The sequence below is a fragment of the Hesperophylax consimilis genome, chromosome 16, assembly GCF_061612785.1.
Source record: "Hesperophylax consimilis isolate HC1 chromosome 16, BYU_Hcon_1.0, whole genome shotgun sequence".
In the NCBI taxonomy this organism is placed as follows: Eukaryota; Metazoa; Arthropoda; class Insecta; order Trichoptera; family Limnephilidae; genus Hesperophylax; species Hesperophylax consimilis.
Window position 1 is genome coordinate 18,625,720 of NC_142851.1, and position 16,936 is coordinate 18,642,655.

Here is a 16,936-nt window from a genome sequence, read left to right on the forward strand (position 1 = left end):
TCCAAATAATGTCAAGAATCACCGGTTAAAGTAAGTCAAGTACATTCCTTAACACACTGTGTAAACCCATTACCTGGTAAAATTTATTAAATTAATAATTTACAGAATCATCATTTTGCAAAAGACATGTAAGTTATTACGAAAATAGAATCAGCTGGCAGACGACGAAAAATTTGCGTTAACACACCAAAGTTATATTAAAAAGTTTTAAAGAAATTTTGTTCTTTTGATTCCTTTAAGGCTGAATTTGAGAAATTGTCTATGTGATTATTTATCCACATTCATATCATAAGCTTTTCAGGCAAGAAGTTTTATTTTTCTGGTCCATTTAAAAACCTTATGAAAGTTTTTCCACCGTAACGTCTTAAATAATTGATCATTTCACAAAGCCATTCTAATATTTGATTTAATCTGTTAGTCAATATTGAGAGTTTTGTTATAAAAACTCCTGTGTGAAGTAGTTTCATGTCTTTTTTTTTTTTTAAGGGCGGAGACGGTTTACACATAGTTCCCGTGAGCACTTTTTAATCAAATAAACTACCATGATCGATATGAACTCTGAACCATACTTCAGTTTCATACGGCCACACTGACAATGAACTTTTTTGGGCTTCCGGACACTCAAGTTATCGGTTTTGTTATTGTAGGCGGTGTGCTCACCGTTCTTAGTGGAATTTCCTCTGAGTTTTGGAAGAATGCCGGTTTAAGTCGATCTATTGACACTCTTTTGGGCTTTCCGTTGACAGTGATAATATACGGTTTGTCGTCACGTTCTTTGACTTCGTAGGGATTTTGAAGAGCTTTTCTTCTGGCATCAGTGCGTAGAAAAACGTGTGACGAGCGTGGTAAATCTTTGTGAATTAAAATTTTTCCCGCGCTGTGATTACTGGCAGGAGTGGGTTTAATCTCTTCAAACCTTTGTTGCAGTCGTCCGACGTAGGTGTCTGGTTCTTCGCAGGGAGTTGTAGTGAAAAAGTCACATGGAAACCTAAATTTTCTTCCGTGGGGGAGCATTTTATATCTTCTCGGACAGTTGATCTCAAACCAAGTAATATGAGTGGGAGATTTTCTAACCAGTCTGCGTTATCACGTTCCATTAGAGATGTTTTGAGAGTTCTGTGCCACCTTTCGATTAATATTATTATTATTTTTTAAAAGCCGAGATGAGGTTTACACGTAGTTCCCGTGAGCACTTAGGCCATAGGCCCATTGTGCTATCTCCCATTTTACCTCAATCCTTTAACAACAACCCAGTCTCATAAAGTTCACCAGGGTTGTTATTGGGTATGTGGCTATGTCTTCTGGTTCTACTGTATGTCTTCCCAGGTATCTGAGCCTAGTTCCCACCAGGGCAGGACTTTGGCACCAAAGGTGAATTGGAGTCTTCATCCTCTTCACATTTCCTGCATCTATTGGTGTTTTCCACTCCCAATATCTGCATGTGTCTACTGAGATGGCAGTGTCCCTTTAGTAGTCCTACCAGTTCCCTCAGCGAGTTTCTGTCCATATCGAGTAGTTTCTTGGTTCGTCTAGGGTCTGGTCCTTTTATATCTACTTTGGATTGTCTCATTCCAGGTGCCCTCTCCTATTCTTTGCAGTGCTGGGATTTGACCCACCTATCCATATGTAATTTTGTGTGGCAAGCTGTTACTCCTACGGCTGGCTCGGATCCTACAAGTGGTGGTTTCGCCCCTTTCTTTGCTAGTTCGTCAGCCTGCTCGTTGCCCTCAGTACCTTTATATCCTGGTACCCAGATTAGGGTTATTTTATTGATGGTAGCGAGTTCTGTAAGAACAGTCCTGCATTCCATCACCAGTCTGGAGTCGCATCGGTTACTTCCCAGTGCCATTAGGGCTACCAGAACATACATATGCTTATGTTCTTATTCCTGTACCCAATACGTATATTCTCCTGTGCGCAGGCCAAGACGGCTTCCATCTCAGCTTGAAACACAGTGCAGTGTGTTCCTAGAGGTATACTGAGTTCCCTCTTGGATCCCTGCAGACAGACTATGGCCCCTGTTCCCTCCTCCATCTTGGACCCATCTGTGAACCAGATTAGTTCCTGTTTGGAGGTAGGACCTGGAACCGTGTCCCATTCCTCCCTTGTGGGGTAGATCACCCCAAACTGCCGTCTGAAGAAGTATTCGGCTTGTTTGCTCTCCTGCTTCATTCCAGCTGTCGTACTAATTGCCCTCAGTCTTATTCCAATCTCTGTATGACTGTTTTTGGGCAGCTCACCTCTCCATTGACCTTTGCGTTTTGTCTTAATATCATTCCATAATTTGCTTTTAACTTTTACAATGTTGGCCTTTTCAACACTACCTTACCCATCACGCGGCATGTTTTGACGCAATATGTGTTTTACTGAAACTTAATGGATCACATAATATGGGACATCCATGTACCGGTTTAGCCGCTGATGTATCACATATATAAAATAGCGGCATAGATCAGGTTAAGAGCATTACATATTATAATAATACTATATTTTCTCTTCTCTCTTTACTTCATTTACTCTAATTTACATCATTATGTTGTTAATTATTATAGAAAAATGTTATAAGTAATATTTTTGATAATCCGTCATATTTAATTAATTACTGCTACTTATTGATGCGTTATCCTTTGATTATCCATTTCTTTATATTTACATTCAAATAGTTGAAATAAAATAAAACACAACTTGATTATAACTGACTATTTTATTATTGCCCTACTTATTTGACATGGTTCAGTAAATTGATTTACAAAATCCCTGTATTATCAGAATTGAAACAGGTATGTTATGATATTATCATTATGCCTATTGATTGGGTTGTTGTAATAAATACTAGATAACTTCTCCGTTTATCACGAAAACTGGTTCATAACAAGCATATCCACAAGTAGTGGGACAACATCTCTTTTTTGGACCGCATTCGTCATCTCTTGTGCACATATTACCACAAACGGAATCGTGTGGTTGATTGTCGATTTCATCGTACTTATCGGCATCTATTGTCGATCGGCCGAAGCTTTCTCCTCCGTTTAGGTGAGTTTCTTGGCTAAGTGTTAAATGGTGAATGTCTCTAATAGAGCGAGGTTCCTCGTCTAGAGTTCTGCTTCCAGTGCCGTACGCGCGATGGCGCAAGTAGTCTTGTGGCTCCAAAGGCTTTATTATTGGACACAAGCCTTCTTTATCTGAAAACATGTTTAAAAATAAATAAAAAAATCTAAACAGAACAGAACCAACTCTTGTTTTATAATTATTATACCAAGTAGTTACTTCTGATAAAATTAATCAACTTTTGATCGTGTTGATTAGATTATTTTTGAATTAAAATGGTGCCACATAGTAAGTTTTCTTTGTTTGAAGAAGTACTTCTAATACTTTTCACGAAGGACTATTTTCGTTGGAAATTAGGTAAAGGTGTGAAATATTAAGAAATAAAATACAGTAATGAAATTGAAATAATTCAGTTGGTTATAAAAACTTAGCAATATACCTAGTAATTGGATTATTTTTATAGCGCCGTTTACGTGAGAAAATCACCTCAAGGGCGCCTAACTAAGGATTCCGAGTTCGGAATCCCTTGTTAATGTGAATACACTAGAATACCAACGGCTCCTAATCGTCTGGAGCCAGTGAGATTATGGCATCCCTTATTATGGTATTTTGTGAAGCTGAAGGAAGAAGGGAGGGGAAGGAGACAGACGGAGAAAAGGAAGGTGGGGAGAGTACCTGGCTACTCAGATCTGATCACTAAATAAATTAAGAAATAAAAAAAATAAACTGGTGCACAACAGCATTCGGTTTTCCAGTCGAAGTACCACGGAGGCCGTCATGATCATGAATTAAAATAAGTCAGAGGTGCACCATTGCAAGATATTGAATTTAAACCGTTCAATTAGTGATTAGGTATTATTGATGAATTAATAGTATTTTTGGTATTTGATAAAATTGTTTAATGAAACATTTTGTAATTTAGTTTTTAAGGGCGTTGAAGAAAAATATACGTGGAAAGTGGGCGGTAAGTCAGAAAAGTTAAGGAACCTCTGGTTGAAAGGGACGCACCTAACAAACTTTGTTTCCTGACCATAAAATAATGTGAACCAAATTTTCGCATCCGGTGATTTTTTTTTCAAATTTATAACCAAAAAACATCCTTTCATAAATAATGGTAGTGGTGACTTAGTAGAGTCACCGCCCAACCACCCACCCTGACTCTGACTGTCCAATAGGTTTCTAATGATCAAAATAAAATCACTGTTGACCGAAATTATCTCTTAAAATATGTATTATTACAAAAAAACGGTTGACTTCAAAACGGAGCAAAGGCTAAGTATAAATTCGAGGTTCCTCAAAGTTTGCTCATAGCGAGAATCTTATTTCAGATAAAAATGTGTTCACGTAATCTCAGATGAACTGCATTAATCGGTTTGTTTCTGTGTGATTACACAATTGCGAGAAAAATTAGGGGCAACGAGATTTAAATGGAGTAGACTCGAGCGAACCCCCATTTACATCGTCATCATCAAGATACAGTAAATCACATAATACCTACACCTAACACAGTTTACATAATACTTATAATAGACATAGAAATTACAAAATAATTATTGCTTATAATTATTTGTTATCATTTATGCTATGCAGAGATGTGCAAAATGGGTACCCAAAACCATTTGAAATGCAAAATGGAAATGGGTCAAAATTTTTCCATTTGAAAATGCAAAATGCAAAATGGTTTTTAGAAAAGCATTTCAAATGCAAAATGCAAAATACCTATTTTCAAAATGCATTGAAAATGCAAAATGGTTTCTCAGGTCAAACAATTAAAATAATTATAGAATTTTTAAACAATTTTGTCATTTAACCCTCCGTCAGGCGTCATGGCCATGTTCAGTATTTTTTGTAATGGTATCACTCAATTGACAAATGTAAATTATCTCTCATAGCGAGGTTGAGGACCGACTGATATTTGGCGCTTATGAAAAAAAGATGAGTGGAGATAGTAGGAAGAATGTTGCAAAAAAGCATTTAAAATGGAAAATGCATTGAGAAAAGCATTTAAAATGCAAAATGCAAAATGGTTTTTAGAAAAGCATTTAAAATGCAAAATGCAAAATACCCATTTTGCATTTCCATTTGAAATGGATTTATTTGAAATAAAGCACATCTCTGATGCTATGCATAAAACCTTGTCTTATAAACATCAGTTTATCATTAAAAGATAATAGAAATTACTTATTAAATCTTTCGTCAAATTGTTTATTGAGGTATATAAATAGAGTCTATGTTCCTTTTCTCAGAATTAATATATTGAAGTAAAACATTGCATATTAGAAGACACGATTTTTTTCAGTTCAACATTTAAATGTACTTCACACAGGCTTAAAAACTAAGTTTGAGGACGTTTTGACTAAATTAATGGAACGTTGTGTTAACACTATGTGTCGATGTGTTAGGTATTATCAGCCCCTTGACGATTCGGCGCCCGGAGCGGACTGCTCCAATTGATATCTCCCTCATCATATGACAAGAAGAATTGATCGGAATAAGCACCAATGAAGAACCTATGGGGCAATTCTAGCTTCAGATAGACATTTCCGTTGCTTATCCTGCTTTATGGACTTCATTTTTATGTGTAATGCCTCATAATGTCTCCCCTGTCTGCACAGTAAAGACAGGGGAATATATACCTCCACCGGTTGTTGGGCAGGCAAGGGAAGGGAATCTTCTTCAGAAAAAAATTAATGATAATCACATTTGACGTTAATATGTTTAGGATAATTCAAAATTCGGCAGGCGGGGCTCTCTCTCTGCTCTAGGTTGTGAATCGAAATTTCTTATCCAAAGATACGTAAAATACAGTCCAGGGATCCAAATGAATGCTACAAATCTGACTTTATTTCTTAAAAATAGTAGATTACCTGCCTTTTTTTCCAATTGACAAGAAAAAGTTTTTGATGGCACCACAGTTGACAGTAGTAGCAAACACCACGAGCAAAACTACGATTTGATGAGTTCTAAATATCACAGACATTTTCAATATTTTTAAATGTAATTACACTTTCAATTATAAATCAATAATGAAACACGGTAATACACTTCCAAAGCAACTGCTTTATTGATCAATACTAAATTAAATAACATGTTTAACCCTTCTTATAAATTTTAAGAGGTTGACTAAATTTACAAACTTTCTTTTCATAAATAGTTGTTCAGTGAATCACAGTGGAAAGTTGAGAATAATCACAAATATGATTTAATTTGTTAATGCCTGAAGGGATATAAATGTTCCAATATGACTAATATTTATGAATAATGTAATGTAGAATATGTAGAATAACTTGGTTTATTTTTAACGGAACAATCTCCAATACGCATTCAAATAAGTGAGGAAATATCTTTTTTTAATGGGGTAATTGTTGAATCAACGTGCTATCCCACGGTTTTGGTGGGATAGCCCTTTGTATTGATTGACTAGTAATGTGCCAATACTCTCACTAAACATTGCGGATCTATCTTCGAGGATGGAAAAAAATGTCAGAGAGCGGATTTTGGCTTACGAGGGTAACACTAGAGTTAGATGCTCATTGTTTAGCCAAGAAATCCGGTAACTAGGTTATATCTGCATAAAATATGAAATATTCCATTTAACCCACATTTTAGGTGACAACCAATAATTTCAGAAAGTAATAAATTCGTGAGTTTATATTCTTGAAAGGTGTGCGTGTGTTTTTTTTTTAATGCTGTACATAATGTTATTTTCTATTAATTGGGTAGGTAGGTACCTAAAAAATATGATTTTTGTATATTCATCATTACAACAACATTTCGATGTCATTATTGGGTACTGCACTAGTGGATCCTGTTCCTGTTAATATTGGAATTACCTGCAATTAATAAAAAAAATATGAGTTTTATAAAAACACCGATAAAAAATTTGTGGAATTATGCTTTATAAGAGTTTCATTTTGTAATGTAAATTTTTGTTACACGTGACCGGTCGGTGGCCGAGTTGACATCGCGTTTGGGTCCCACCCAGGCGTAGTGTGTTCAATTCCTCGGCTGGCCAAGTCCTCCATCACAACACAAGCAACATTTTCAGCTTACTGTGGTGGTAGTAGGAGATTTTCAAATATTGTCAGGTTATTCGTAAACCGGGAATGTTTGATTTCTTAAAAAAAAAATATATATATAAAAAAATATATATATTTTACACCAGTTTCGACATCCATTTAGTTAATGATACGGTTGTGTTGAAACTGGTAGCGAAATATAAAAAAAAGTAAGAAATGTACCTATTTACATTACAAAATAAAACTATACTAAAACAAAATGCATACAAATGTTAATATGATGTGTATTTTTATGTGAATTCTGCACACCTGCCCGGATCCAATGGGACTCCATATCATCACGAAATGAGGCTTGTTGTAAGTTTGCTATGATGAAGGAAGTGGAGAGGGGAAAACAAATGTTGTAAAGTAGCTGGCTATTCAGATATGGTCACTAAACACGTCTAAAGCCATTTCAAGCAACGTTTCAATTCTGAATGGTGATGGTGGCCCATTCATCAGGGCAGAACTTCTACTTTGGAACGTGCCGCAAATACATTATCTACATATCAAATGTGCAATCTACTATAGGTATATTATTTACTTCATTTTGTTTTTTAAGACCTTCTTGGTAAAATGTTAAGTATTATGAAATACAAAAAATGTCGCTCACATCTAACTGGTGAATAATAAAATAGGAAATAGTTAAATGTTTTCCCCATAACGGGATTAAATAAATAAAAAAAGTGTTTATTGTATTCATTTTGATGTATTATTATTATTAAATAAAATAAACACTTTATAACCACTAATTTATTTGATTATACCAACCGGTTTCGTTTGGCATAAGCTTCTTCAGGGTAACAAATCAGAATATATTTAATCTTTTTTTGCGAGTCGGTTTTCGAACCAGCGAACTCTGGATTCGAACATTGGAGGTCGTGAAAATTCAGTGGTGCACACACGATATTCTCCACGAAATAATTTCAAAATATACCTATATTTAATACTCAACGCTCACCTCCCAAAATCGTGTTAAGGTGCTAATGGTGCAGAATTACCCGATATCAACCTAGTAACACTGGGATCACCTGCGTTGCAACTAGGGACAGGATCTCAATAATCTTCCGGATGTCCTCGGCGTCAGGAAGTGCCGGAATTATTGCCCTGGAATCTCCTGCTCCATCCTCCTGATGAGCTGGAGTGGACGATGGAGCTTGGTGGACGATGGCCCGAGGAAGGTTGAGGCGAGAACCCAGCAGACCATGGTCGGGGAGACTGCCCAAGGTGGACAGAAGCTTGGAGACGTGCTTTGTTGTGGATCCTTGCTCTGGATTATTGTCTGTTTGTGCGTCGGAAGTACGACTGATTATCACCTGTCAACGCCATATATAAATGAATAAAGTTTGGCTACGTTTGGTGACTTGAGGAGTGCCCGGGTTGACGAGGTGATGTTTGTGTAGGTCCCTTCTTTCGACTTCTAAATCAGATGTCTATCGACCCATCGGTTTGCAGCGCAGTGAGAGTGATGGATTCACATATCCGTCACTCCTAGACCATTGACCCCAAATTCCTACCCACCCCTCATACAGTTCTCTTATATAGCGCCTAAAATGTTCAACTTACTGAGTATTGATATTAAGACATAGAAAACTGATATATTTATGCCATTAATGCACAGAACTGGTTATTTGCTCAGGGAAGGAAATATTATAAAGAATGCCTTACATCTTAAAACTGTTCTTATTTTTTCATATTTCTCGAGTAAAAATTTTATCTCTAAATTAACTTAAAAAAAAAACTTTATATTACGCTGATGCGATTGTTCATATTTTTATTTCTATTATCCCTAACATTATCTATTATTTTTATTTTTATTTTTACAAGATTCACCTACCTCAACTCCTTTCCTGTATGTGATCATCTACTTAATATTATATATTCAGAATTGGTTATTTATGAAGGGAAGGAACTATTTTAAAAAAATCCTGACATCATTAAATTAAGTTCATTTCTGTTTAAAATTTCTTTGTAAAATAATTAATTAATTTATCTTTATTTTCATTATATCAACAAGTGAAGTCATTTGTTTATTTGACCATTTGTATTTATATTTATTTTATCTCATTAAAATCAACAGTTTGCAATAAGGCTGGTTTATTCTTATGAAATTTACTTTACAAATAAATTGCATTTCACAAAATAATATATTAACAAATGAACATGAATATAATTGTACACAAATTTCGACTACCAAAATACGGACATGTGTCTAGTGTGGTAGTCGAAAATCATGTAAAAAAACTGTATAAAAATATATTTTACGAATAAAGGAAAGAAAAAAAATTCTTCTTCTTAACTTCCTCTCCTTCCTTTCCTTGAAAAGACCCCCTACACAGCATCCCCAAAGATGGCTCTGAGGGAAATTATTTGTGTAGAGCTAAGGTAAAAACATGGTTCTATATTCCAGAATGTGGAGAGGTTAGTGCTTTCCCACACATCCCATAAAGATGAAAGCGTGTTGTGGATCTGATGTGCACGAAGAATGGTATTTTCTTTCCTCACTTCGGGTGAAATTGAAAAAAACCTTCTTCAAATATCGACTTGAAAAGTTCATGATATTCAATATTAACCCATTTAGATTTTTCACAGCCATTTAAAGACTCTCTTTTACAGAAACGCTTACAAACTGGCTTATTTAAGCGCTATTAAATACTTGGAGCGTGCAAAAACCATGGGATTCGAAATAAGGATTTTTTTTTTTTAATTTCACCATAACTGCGAAATAATCAAAATCTTGTGTTTAAATTTTCTGTGTTGTACTCACCATAACAGGTATCGTGTTACAGATTTATTTTAATTTTATAATCTAATTCTGTTCATTACTGAAGATAAGGAGATGGAATACACCTGTTATTGCTGTTTTATGAACCCGATCATATGAAACTGACTACCGACTGACTACCGATTGCTATTAACTGACTACCGATTACTATTAACTGACTACCGATTACTATCAACTGACTACCGATTGCTATTAAGGCGATGCACTACGTCGTGTAATATTTTAAATTGAGCCGCTATCAATAAAAACCCTTACGTAGATGGCGATAAGGTTTAAATTCCCGCTTAACCCCATCCGCTTGTTTTGATTTATGCAAGAAAAAAACATGGCCAAAAAGAGCCTTTTATTTTATTTTGTGGATGTTCAGGCACAAATATATTTTTTTTTTCGATTATTTTATAAATAACTTAATTTGCCACATTATACAATAAAATCATAACCGAAAATGGGTTTGTAAGTAGGAGATTTTGAACTTTAAAGCAGTTTTCGTAGGCCTTATACATAATTTTTTTCTGGGCTTATAAAAAGACTAATCTAAAAAATATTCGATTATTTCAAAGGCCAAGATGTATTCTACTCGCAGTATTTAATTAAAGCATCTGAAACATTTCTAGGCAACCAAATGTTAAAACCAAAAACACATGATTTTGCATTACTACGTATGGCATCGCCTTAACTGAATACCGATTACTATTAACAGACTACCGATTACTATTAACTGACTACCGATTACTATTAACTGACTACCGATTACTATTAACTGACTACCGATTGATATTTTAAGAAGAAATGTGTAGGTAAATTTACCTCTTTTTTAAACAAATTGATTTATTGAAATTTAATTTGCTTCTGCTTTTCAGCATTATTTTTAAAAGCCTAACCTTTTTTTAAAATTTGTAATATCTTTGATGGGCGGACATAACAGTATAACTGCATTTTTGACCATTTAACTATGTATATGAGAAAATGTGTCGTGTGTATGCCGGCATCAATGGTATTAACAGTATAACTATACTGTTAATACCATTGATGGGTGTAACTATACTGTTAATACCATTGATGCCGGCATACACAAGACACATTTTCTCATATAAATCGTTAAATGGTCAAAAATGCAGTTATACTGTTATGTCCGCCCATCAAAGATATATGATATTAAATATAGGTATATTATATCTCTTACCATTGCATTCGCGTGGAGCACATTAAAACATGCAATAACCAAAAGAATGGTCGACATTACAGCGATTCCTGACAACATGGATGCTTTGGTACCATATACGACTGTTCTCGATCAAAGCGCTACTCGATTTGAAGTATTCGAGTGCCTATTTCAATCCGATCTCCTTTGCAGTAAAATGCCGATCAAATTGGTTAAATTGGTCATAATGTAGATGATTTTACCCCATTACCTTCGTTACGAAAAGCAATCTTTGCGAATTATTTCAATTAGTTTAGTATACATGACACGCGATTGCTATTATTTAACATGAAATTAAATATGGCTGGAAAACGTTTTAATGTGATTTGAACGTCGTAAATATCCTACAGTGTGGGTCAGGGCGAACACGTCAGTCTTTAACAAGCAATTCCTGAACTAATTTTAAATAAAAAATGTAGATTGGAATTTCGTTTTAAAAGCTCTTTTTCTTTCACATGTTGCCACAGACTTGAGTGGTACACACGGTATTCGGAAACTCATAGTACAAGCGGGAAACTGGTGAATCTACATCATATTTGGAGTCGATTTTGTGGAATGGCTTTTTTTGATTTGACCTTTCGTTTTACGTTTTTTTTCGTTTTTCGAGTAAATAGAGACCAACGTTTTTATTTTTTAAGTCAAATTTGATAATTTCAATCGCTGGGGTGATAATCAGCTGTTTAATGTATTTTGAAATACGAAAAAGCTTAAAAAGCTAAAATTTTGTTTAAATCCGAAATTCGCCGAAAAAAAATGATAATCAAAATGATCAGATGTTGTTTTTTCACTAACGTAGATTCACCAGTTTCCCGCTTGTGCTACGAATTTCCAGACACCGTGTATTATCTATCTTAACATTCACACAGCATTGGACACAGACAGTAAGGGATGTCACCGGAGATCAAAATGACATTTACATTTTTTTACTCCAAACACGGGAATCGCTGGTCCGTCGCGTACGTGCTGCTACAACCTGTGGCATAAATCAAAAATGAACTTTAAAGTGTTAAAGTGCAAGCGATTCTGTAAAAAAATGTATGCACTTTCTCATAGCATACAGGTTTAAATGGAATATTATAAAATTCCAGCTGGGGCGAAAAACCAATGCCAGCAGCGCATGAACGGTTTGTCGGCGGGAAAAATATCTGGTCACTGGTGCACGAACGTTTTCCAGAGGTTAATTTATGCATAGCTGTAGTTTTTTTTAGTCCTAGTTGATAATCCAGGGGAAGATTCATGAAAGACGTAGCAGAGAAGAATACGTACACCAAACAGGCAACAGCGCAGATATGTGAAAAATCACATTTTTTTAAATTAAAGTTTTTTAAAAATGTATGAAAAAAACGCTACGGCTGAGAGTTGAACACCGATCAACTAACTGCTTGTAAGGCAACTATTCTGACCATTACTCCACCAATTATTGTAAGAACGGTGGCAAAAATTCATCATATGTACTGAAAATATTTTTTAATTGAATTTTAGAATATGACATGCTCACATCACAGTCATCACAACCGAAATTATTTTGTTAAATAATAATATTAAAAATTAGTAATACTGCAAGGAAAGCATCAATAACAATAAGCATTTTCAATGTGTAAACCCCCACCAATGGGTGTATTTATTTAGCATTCTCATAAATGTATATAACGAACATAACATATAACTTTTTAAAGAACTTTAAAATATAAAATCTTAACTGCACAATAACATAATATTAATGTCCTATTATTTATGAACCAACGAAAGTTTGTTTAATGGCGTTGATAGCTTTCCTGTTAACTTTTCCCGAGTGGGTGATGGGAAGTGTGTCCATAAATACAACCCCTCCCCGCAGTTGTTTATGATCCGACAAGTTATCTGTAAGAGAATAAAACAATATCGTTATGGTAATACATTATTATACGTTTATGTTAATTTCACGAAAACGTGATCATTTTTCATGAAGTAGTTTACTGTTTGTAAGAGTCCTGTGATAATAAGTAATAATTATTTAAAGCCCCGCATACCCAAATTCCTACCATTCTATGACAAGTTTCTCGTTAACTATTTAAGTTTTTATGTTAAAAAAAAAAGGTTTTTTAAGATTACACATTTCAATTCAACAATTTCTACAATAATAAGTAACCGATCAAGATCACGTGGTAACTTAGAAATCCCTAAATGTAAAACTAGTGATTGTCAAAACCATTATACTTATCATAAATTATAAAATATTTAAATGCCCTTCCGGACAAAATTAGAACTGAAAAATTTACAAAACTTTCAAATCACAAATCAAACAACTTTTAGATAAACCCTACAGTAATCACAAGTTTTAATTTCATTGGATACATTTTTCACATAATTGATTATATGAGGCCCATTTGTAATTTTTATTGATTAAATCGTGTTATGAATATGTAAGGATAATTAATTAAAAACATATTAAAAAAAACGCTGTATATTTTTTTTACATATCCTCTAAATTTATTTTATGAGCTTCCAAATATGCGTTTATTGTTGTTGTATTTTAACAAGTACCCTTTTCATACAATATTGCCAGCTCTTTGAAAAATTTACAACCAGTACCTACCATCTGTTGTGTCTTACCTAATAAGTACATTTTTACTTTTATATCTAATATTTTCTAAGTTTAAGTTAAGTTTTTTAACTATTATATTATTTAAGTTATATTTTTTTAAGTTTGTAATAATTTTTTTATTTTTTTTATTCAATTGTAAAATAACTTAATTTGCCACATTATACAATAAAATCATAACCGAAAATGGGTTCGTAAGTAGGAGATTTTGGACTTTAAAGCAGTTTTCATAGGCCATCATCTAGTTTTATAACTATTTGTTAATTTTGAGCTACATACATCAATTAATGAATTTTTACAACTTATAAACCACAATGACGCCACTCCCCAACTCAAACACGAGCAAAAAAATTTCAATTGAGTTGGGCAGTTTCGTTAAAAAAATATATTTTTTTCGCAATCGGCCTCAAAATATCAACATTTGTAAATTATTGTAATGTATTTGTATATTATATAAAAATTAAAATAAATTTTATGCCGAAACGTTAGCATTATGAAATTTATTCTACAGAAAAAAATCGCAAAGTAAGCTCCGAAAATAATTGAAAAATATGTTTTATTCTGTTATTTAATATGTTATAGACATGAATAAATTCACATTGTATCTTTAAATGCAACTAAAGCATTTGTCGAGAGATTTTTGTTCTATTTCGTTTTGTACAATATTTTCTCCATTTTCGCTTAATTATTATCGTTTTTTAATATTATCGCGCTCCCTCTAACATTCGTATTTACATATTTCCCTTTCAAACCATCTTTGGACGCTTAGTACGGGGCCTTATAATTGAAATCTTGTTGGTCATAATTTTATCAGGGATTATTATTACATATGATTGCGCAAAAATATTCATTATTTATCTTCAAGTGCACAATTTTTTAAAATAAGTCTAACAAATCGATGGTCTATCAGTTGATTGGAAGACATTTTCGCCAGGTAATAAGCTAGCCTGTAACACATAATTATGGATCTATTATCTCTGCATCATGTATCGTAATAATATGTATCATGAAAGTAGTAAAACAATATTTTAAATTCAGAATATCAGACATCGATCAAGGTAATCTATATACATCTGACTTAATAATTAAGGTAATTAAATTGCGTAGATGTAATGCCACGTGTCTTTATTATTAATTATTACCTTTCACGATGTTTTTGACATCCTCCGCTGTGACCTTTGCCCCGGGCACCAGTTGCACGAAAGCCTTCGGGTAGTAGTTCTCATGAGTATGCTCTACTCCAACGACGCAGACTTCCTGGACTCCTGGCAGTCCCTTGATCACCTTTTCTAACTCGCATGGCACAACCTGAAAGAATTATATTTTACTTTGGATGCGAGAACCTTTTAACCCTCGGCGGCCTTCGAAGGATGTGGCCCTCGACTACATATTCAGAGTTCGCGGGTTCAAATCCCGGATTGCATAAATACATTTATTTAATTAATTTGTGCTATTTAAAAATTAATTCATTAAAATATATGTGCAGGGCGTAACATCACGTACCCGAAGGATTTTAACTAACGATTACTGATATTTGAAGTTAAAAATTTAGATGTCATTTTTCTTCTCCGACTATATTTTTTTTTTCAATTAGAAACACGCGTCCCAACTGAGAATTTGGGTTCAGCCCAGCAGGCCACATGATACGCACTCCGTCTCGTATCAGCAGCACCGTAACATGGGATAGAGATAATGCGTATCAAGTGATCACGTCGCAACAGTGGCGCATATTATTTGTTTGTTTTAAAAAAATCTCTTCCTTTGTTTCCATTATCTATGGTCACAACAACAATAACATACTTGTTTATATTTGAACATTTCCTTTATCCTTTCCACAAAGAAGAAGTTCCCATCTTCATCGTACTTCAAGAGATCTCCCGTACGAAACCAACCGTCCTTGTCAAATGCCTTCTTGGTGGCTTCAGGATCTCCGTAATATTTCTGTAAAATTAACACTAAAAATTTAACTAACATTAAAATTTTTGTATTCCTGTTACAAAAATAACAATATTCCATAGACATGAGAAAACAATAGACCTTCCCATGAGTGAAAGCTGAACAAACCAAGTTGCGAGGAGCGGGTAGGTGGTTTAACCGTTTCCCCTTTTAGCTGATTTGTCAATAAATTATTTTAACAGTATACATTCAGATAGCCGTCCGACGTTAGTTCATTTGCCAGATGCCAGTATTGCCAGCGTATATCGATTTGCCTTACCGATATCGGTTGACGTGTCAATAGTTCGATCGTGCTAGCTAAATCGCTACAAATTCGTCGGTAATTCCACCTATCGATCAAATGTCACACATTTACGTAAAAACATTAATTAATTGGGAATTTTGAATTGAAATACTTACCTACAAATGCATTGGCAGTCCGTATTTACTTTTTGGTATTAAAAAGGGAGTTAGTTAGTTAGGTCTTTATTCACAACTGAGTTAATTGGTCAATGAGATATACGAAACAAGTGTCTGAATTTCGTCTCTCTAAGTTCGAACAGATTTAATTGATCGCATAAATGACGTCTTTCATTCCTACAAGCTTCGTTAATCTGCCTCCGCTCATTAATGAACCAGTAATTTTGCATAAAGAACGATATTATTTGAAAAAGTTGCGTACATCAACAGTCACAGAAATTTAACTGACAGCGAAGGGGATATGGCGGGATTTTTTTTCGCATTTTCTTATCAATCGTTGACCGTGCTAGGGAATGTTGCTAACTGACCATAGATCACGAATTTAGTCAATATCGTATTGACATGGGCTTTATCGATCGTCCGTGACAGACTTCCAGCTTGTCGAAATGATAACCAGATTTTACGTTGGGGCAAGTCTATCTCAGTGCAATATTCCAATACTACCAAGAGGTATGTTGTTTTACTCATGACACACAGTTTTTGAAAATATCACTCGCTCAAGAACAAAAAGTTGTACGGAAAGGAAGAAAATTTTTAAGCCACGGCTTTATAAAAAAATAAATATCAATAAATAGACCCTTGGACATATTAAATTTATGCATAACTCTCATCTAAAAACCTTAAATCAAAGTAAAAACTTATCTTTTTTAAATAGATGGGTTTATTGGGTTTTCTTACCGTAAAGAGGGTGTAGTCAGATTTAAAAAGGATTTCTCCAGTTTGGTTAACTCCCAACTCCTCATCAGTTTCGGGATCAACAAGCTAAAATTCAATAAAACACCGATTAATCAAAATTCGCATACTGAGATGTGAATCCGTGGTGAGTGGATAAAGTAAATTTTCTATCA

The 16,936-nt window shown here is 34.3% G+C and overlaps 1 protein-coding gene across 1 annotated transcript in view; it reads right to left on the reverse strand.

Annotated features, from left to right (window-relative positions):
• Positions 1–12,679: 12,679 nt before the first annotated feature.
• The window catches only part of LOC149416825 (luciferin 4-monooxygenase-like), a 38,533-nt gene continuing 34,276 nt past the window's right edge, over positions 12,680–16,936 (reverse strand). Inside the window, exons 9-12 of the mRNA XM_089640648.1 lie at positions 16,767–16,850; positions 15,474–15,614; positions 14,816–14,981; positions 12,680–12,952 (exon numbers count right to left, since the gene is read on the reverse strand). Of these exons, the coding sequence (XP_089496774.1) occupies positions 12,825–12,952; positions 14,816–14,981; positions 15,474–15,614; positions 16,767–16,850 (519 nt within the window). The 3' untranslated portion in view covers positions 12,680–12,824. The remainder of the gene's footprint in view (positions 12,953–14,815; positions 14,982–15,473; positions 15,615–16,766; positions 16,851–16,936) is intronic.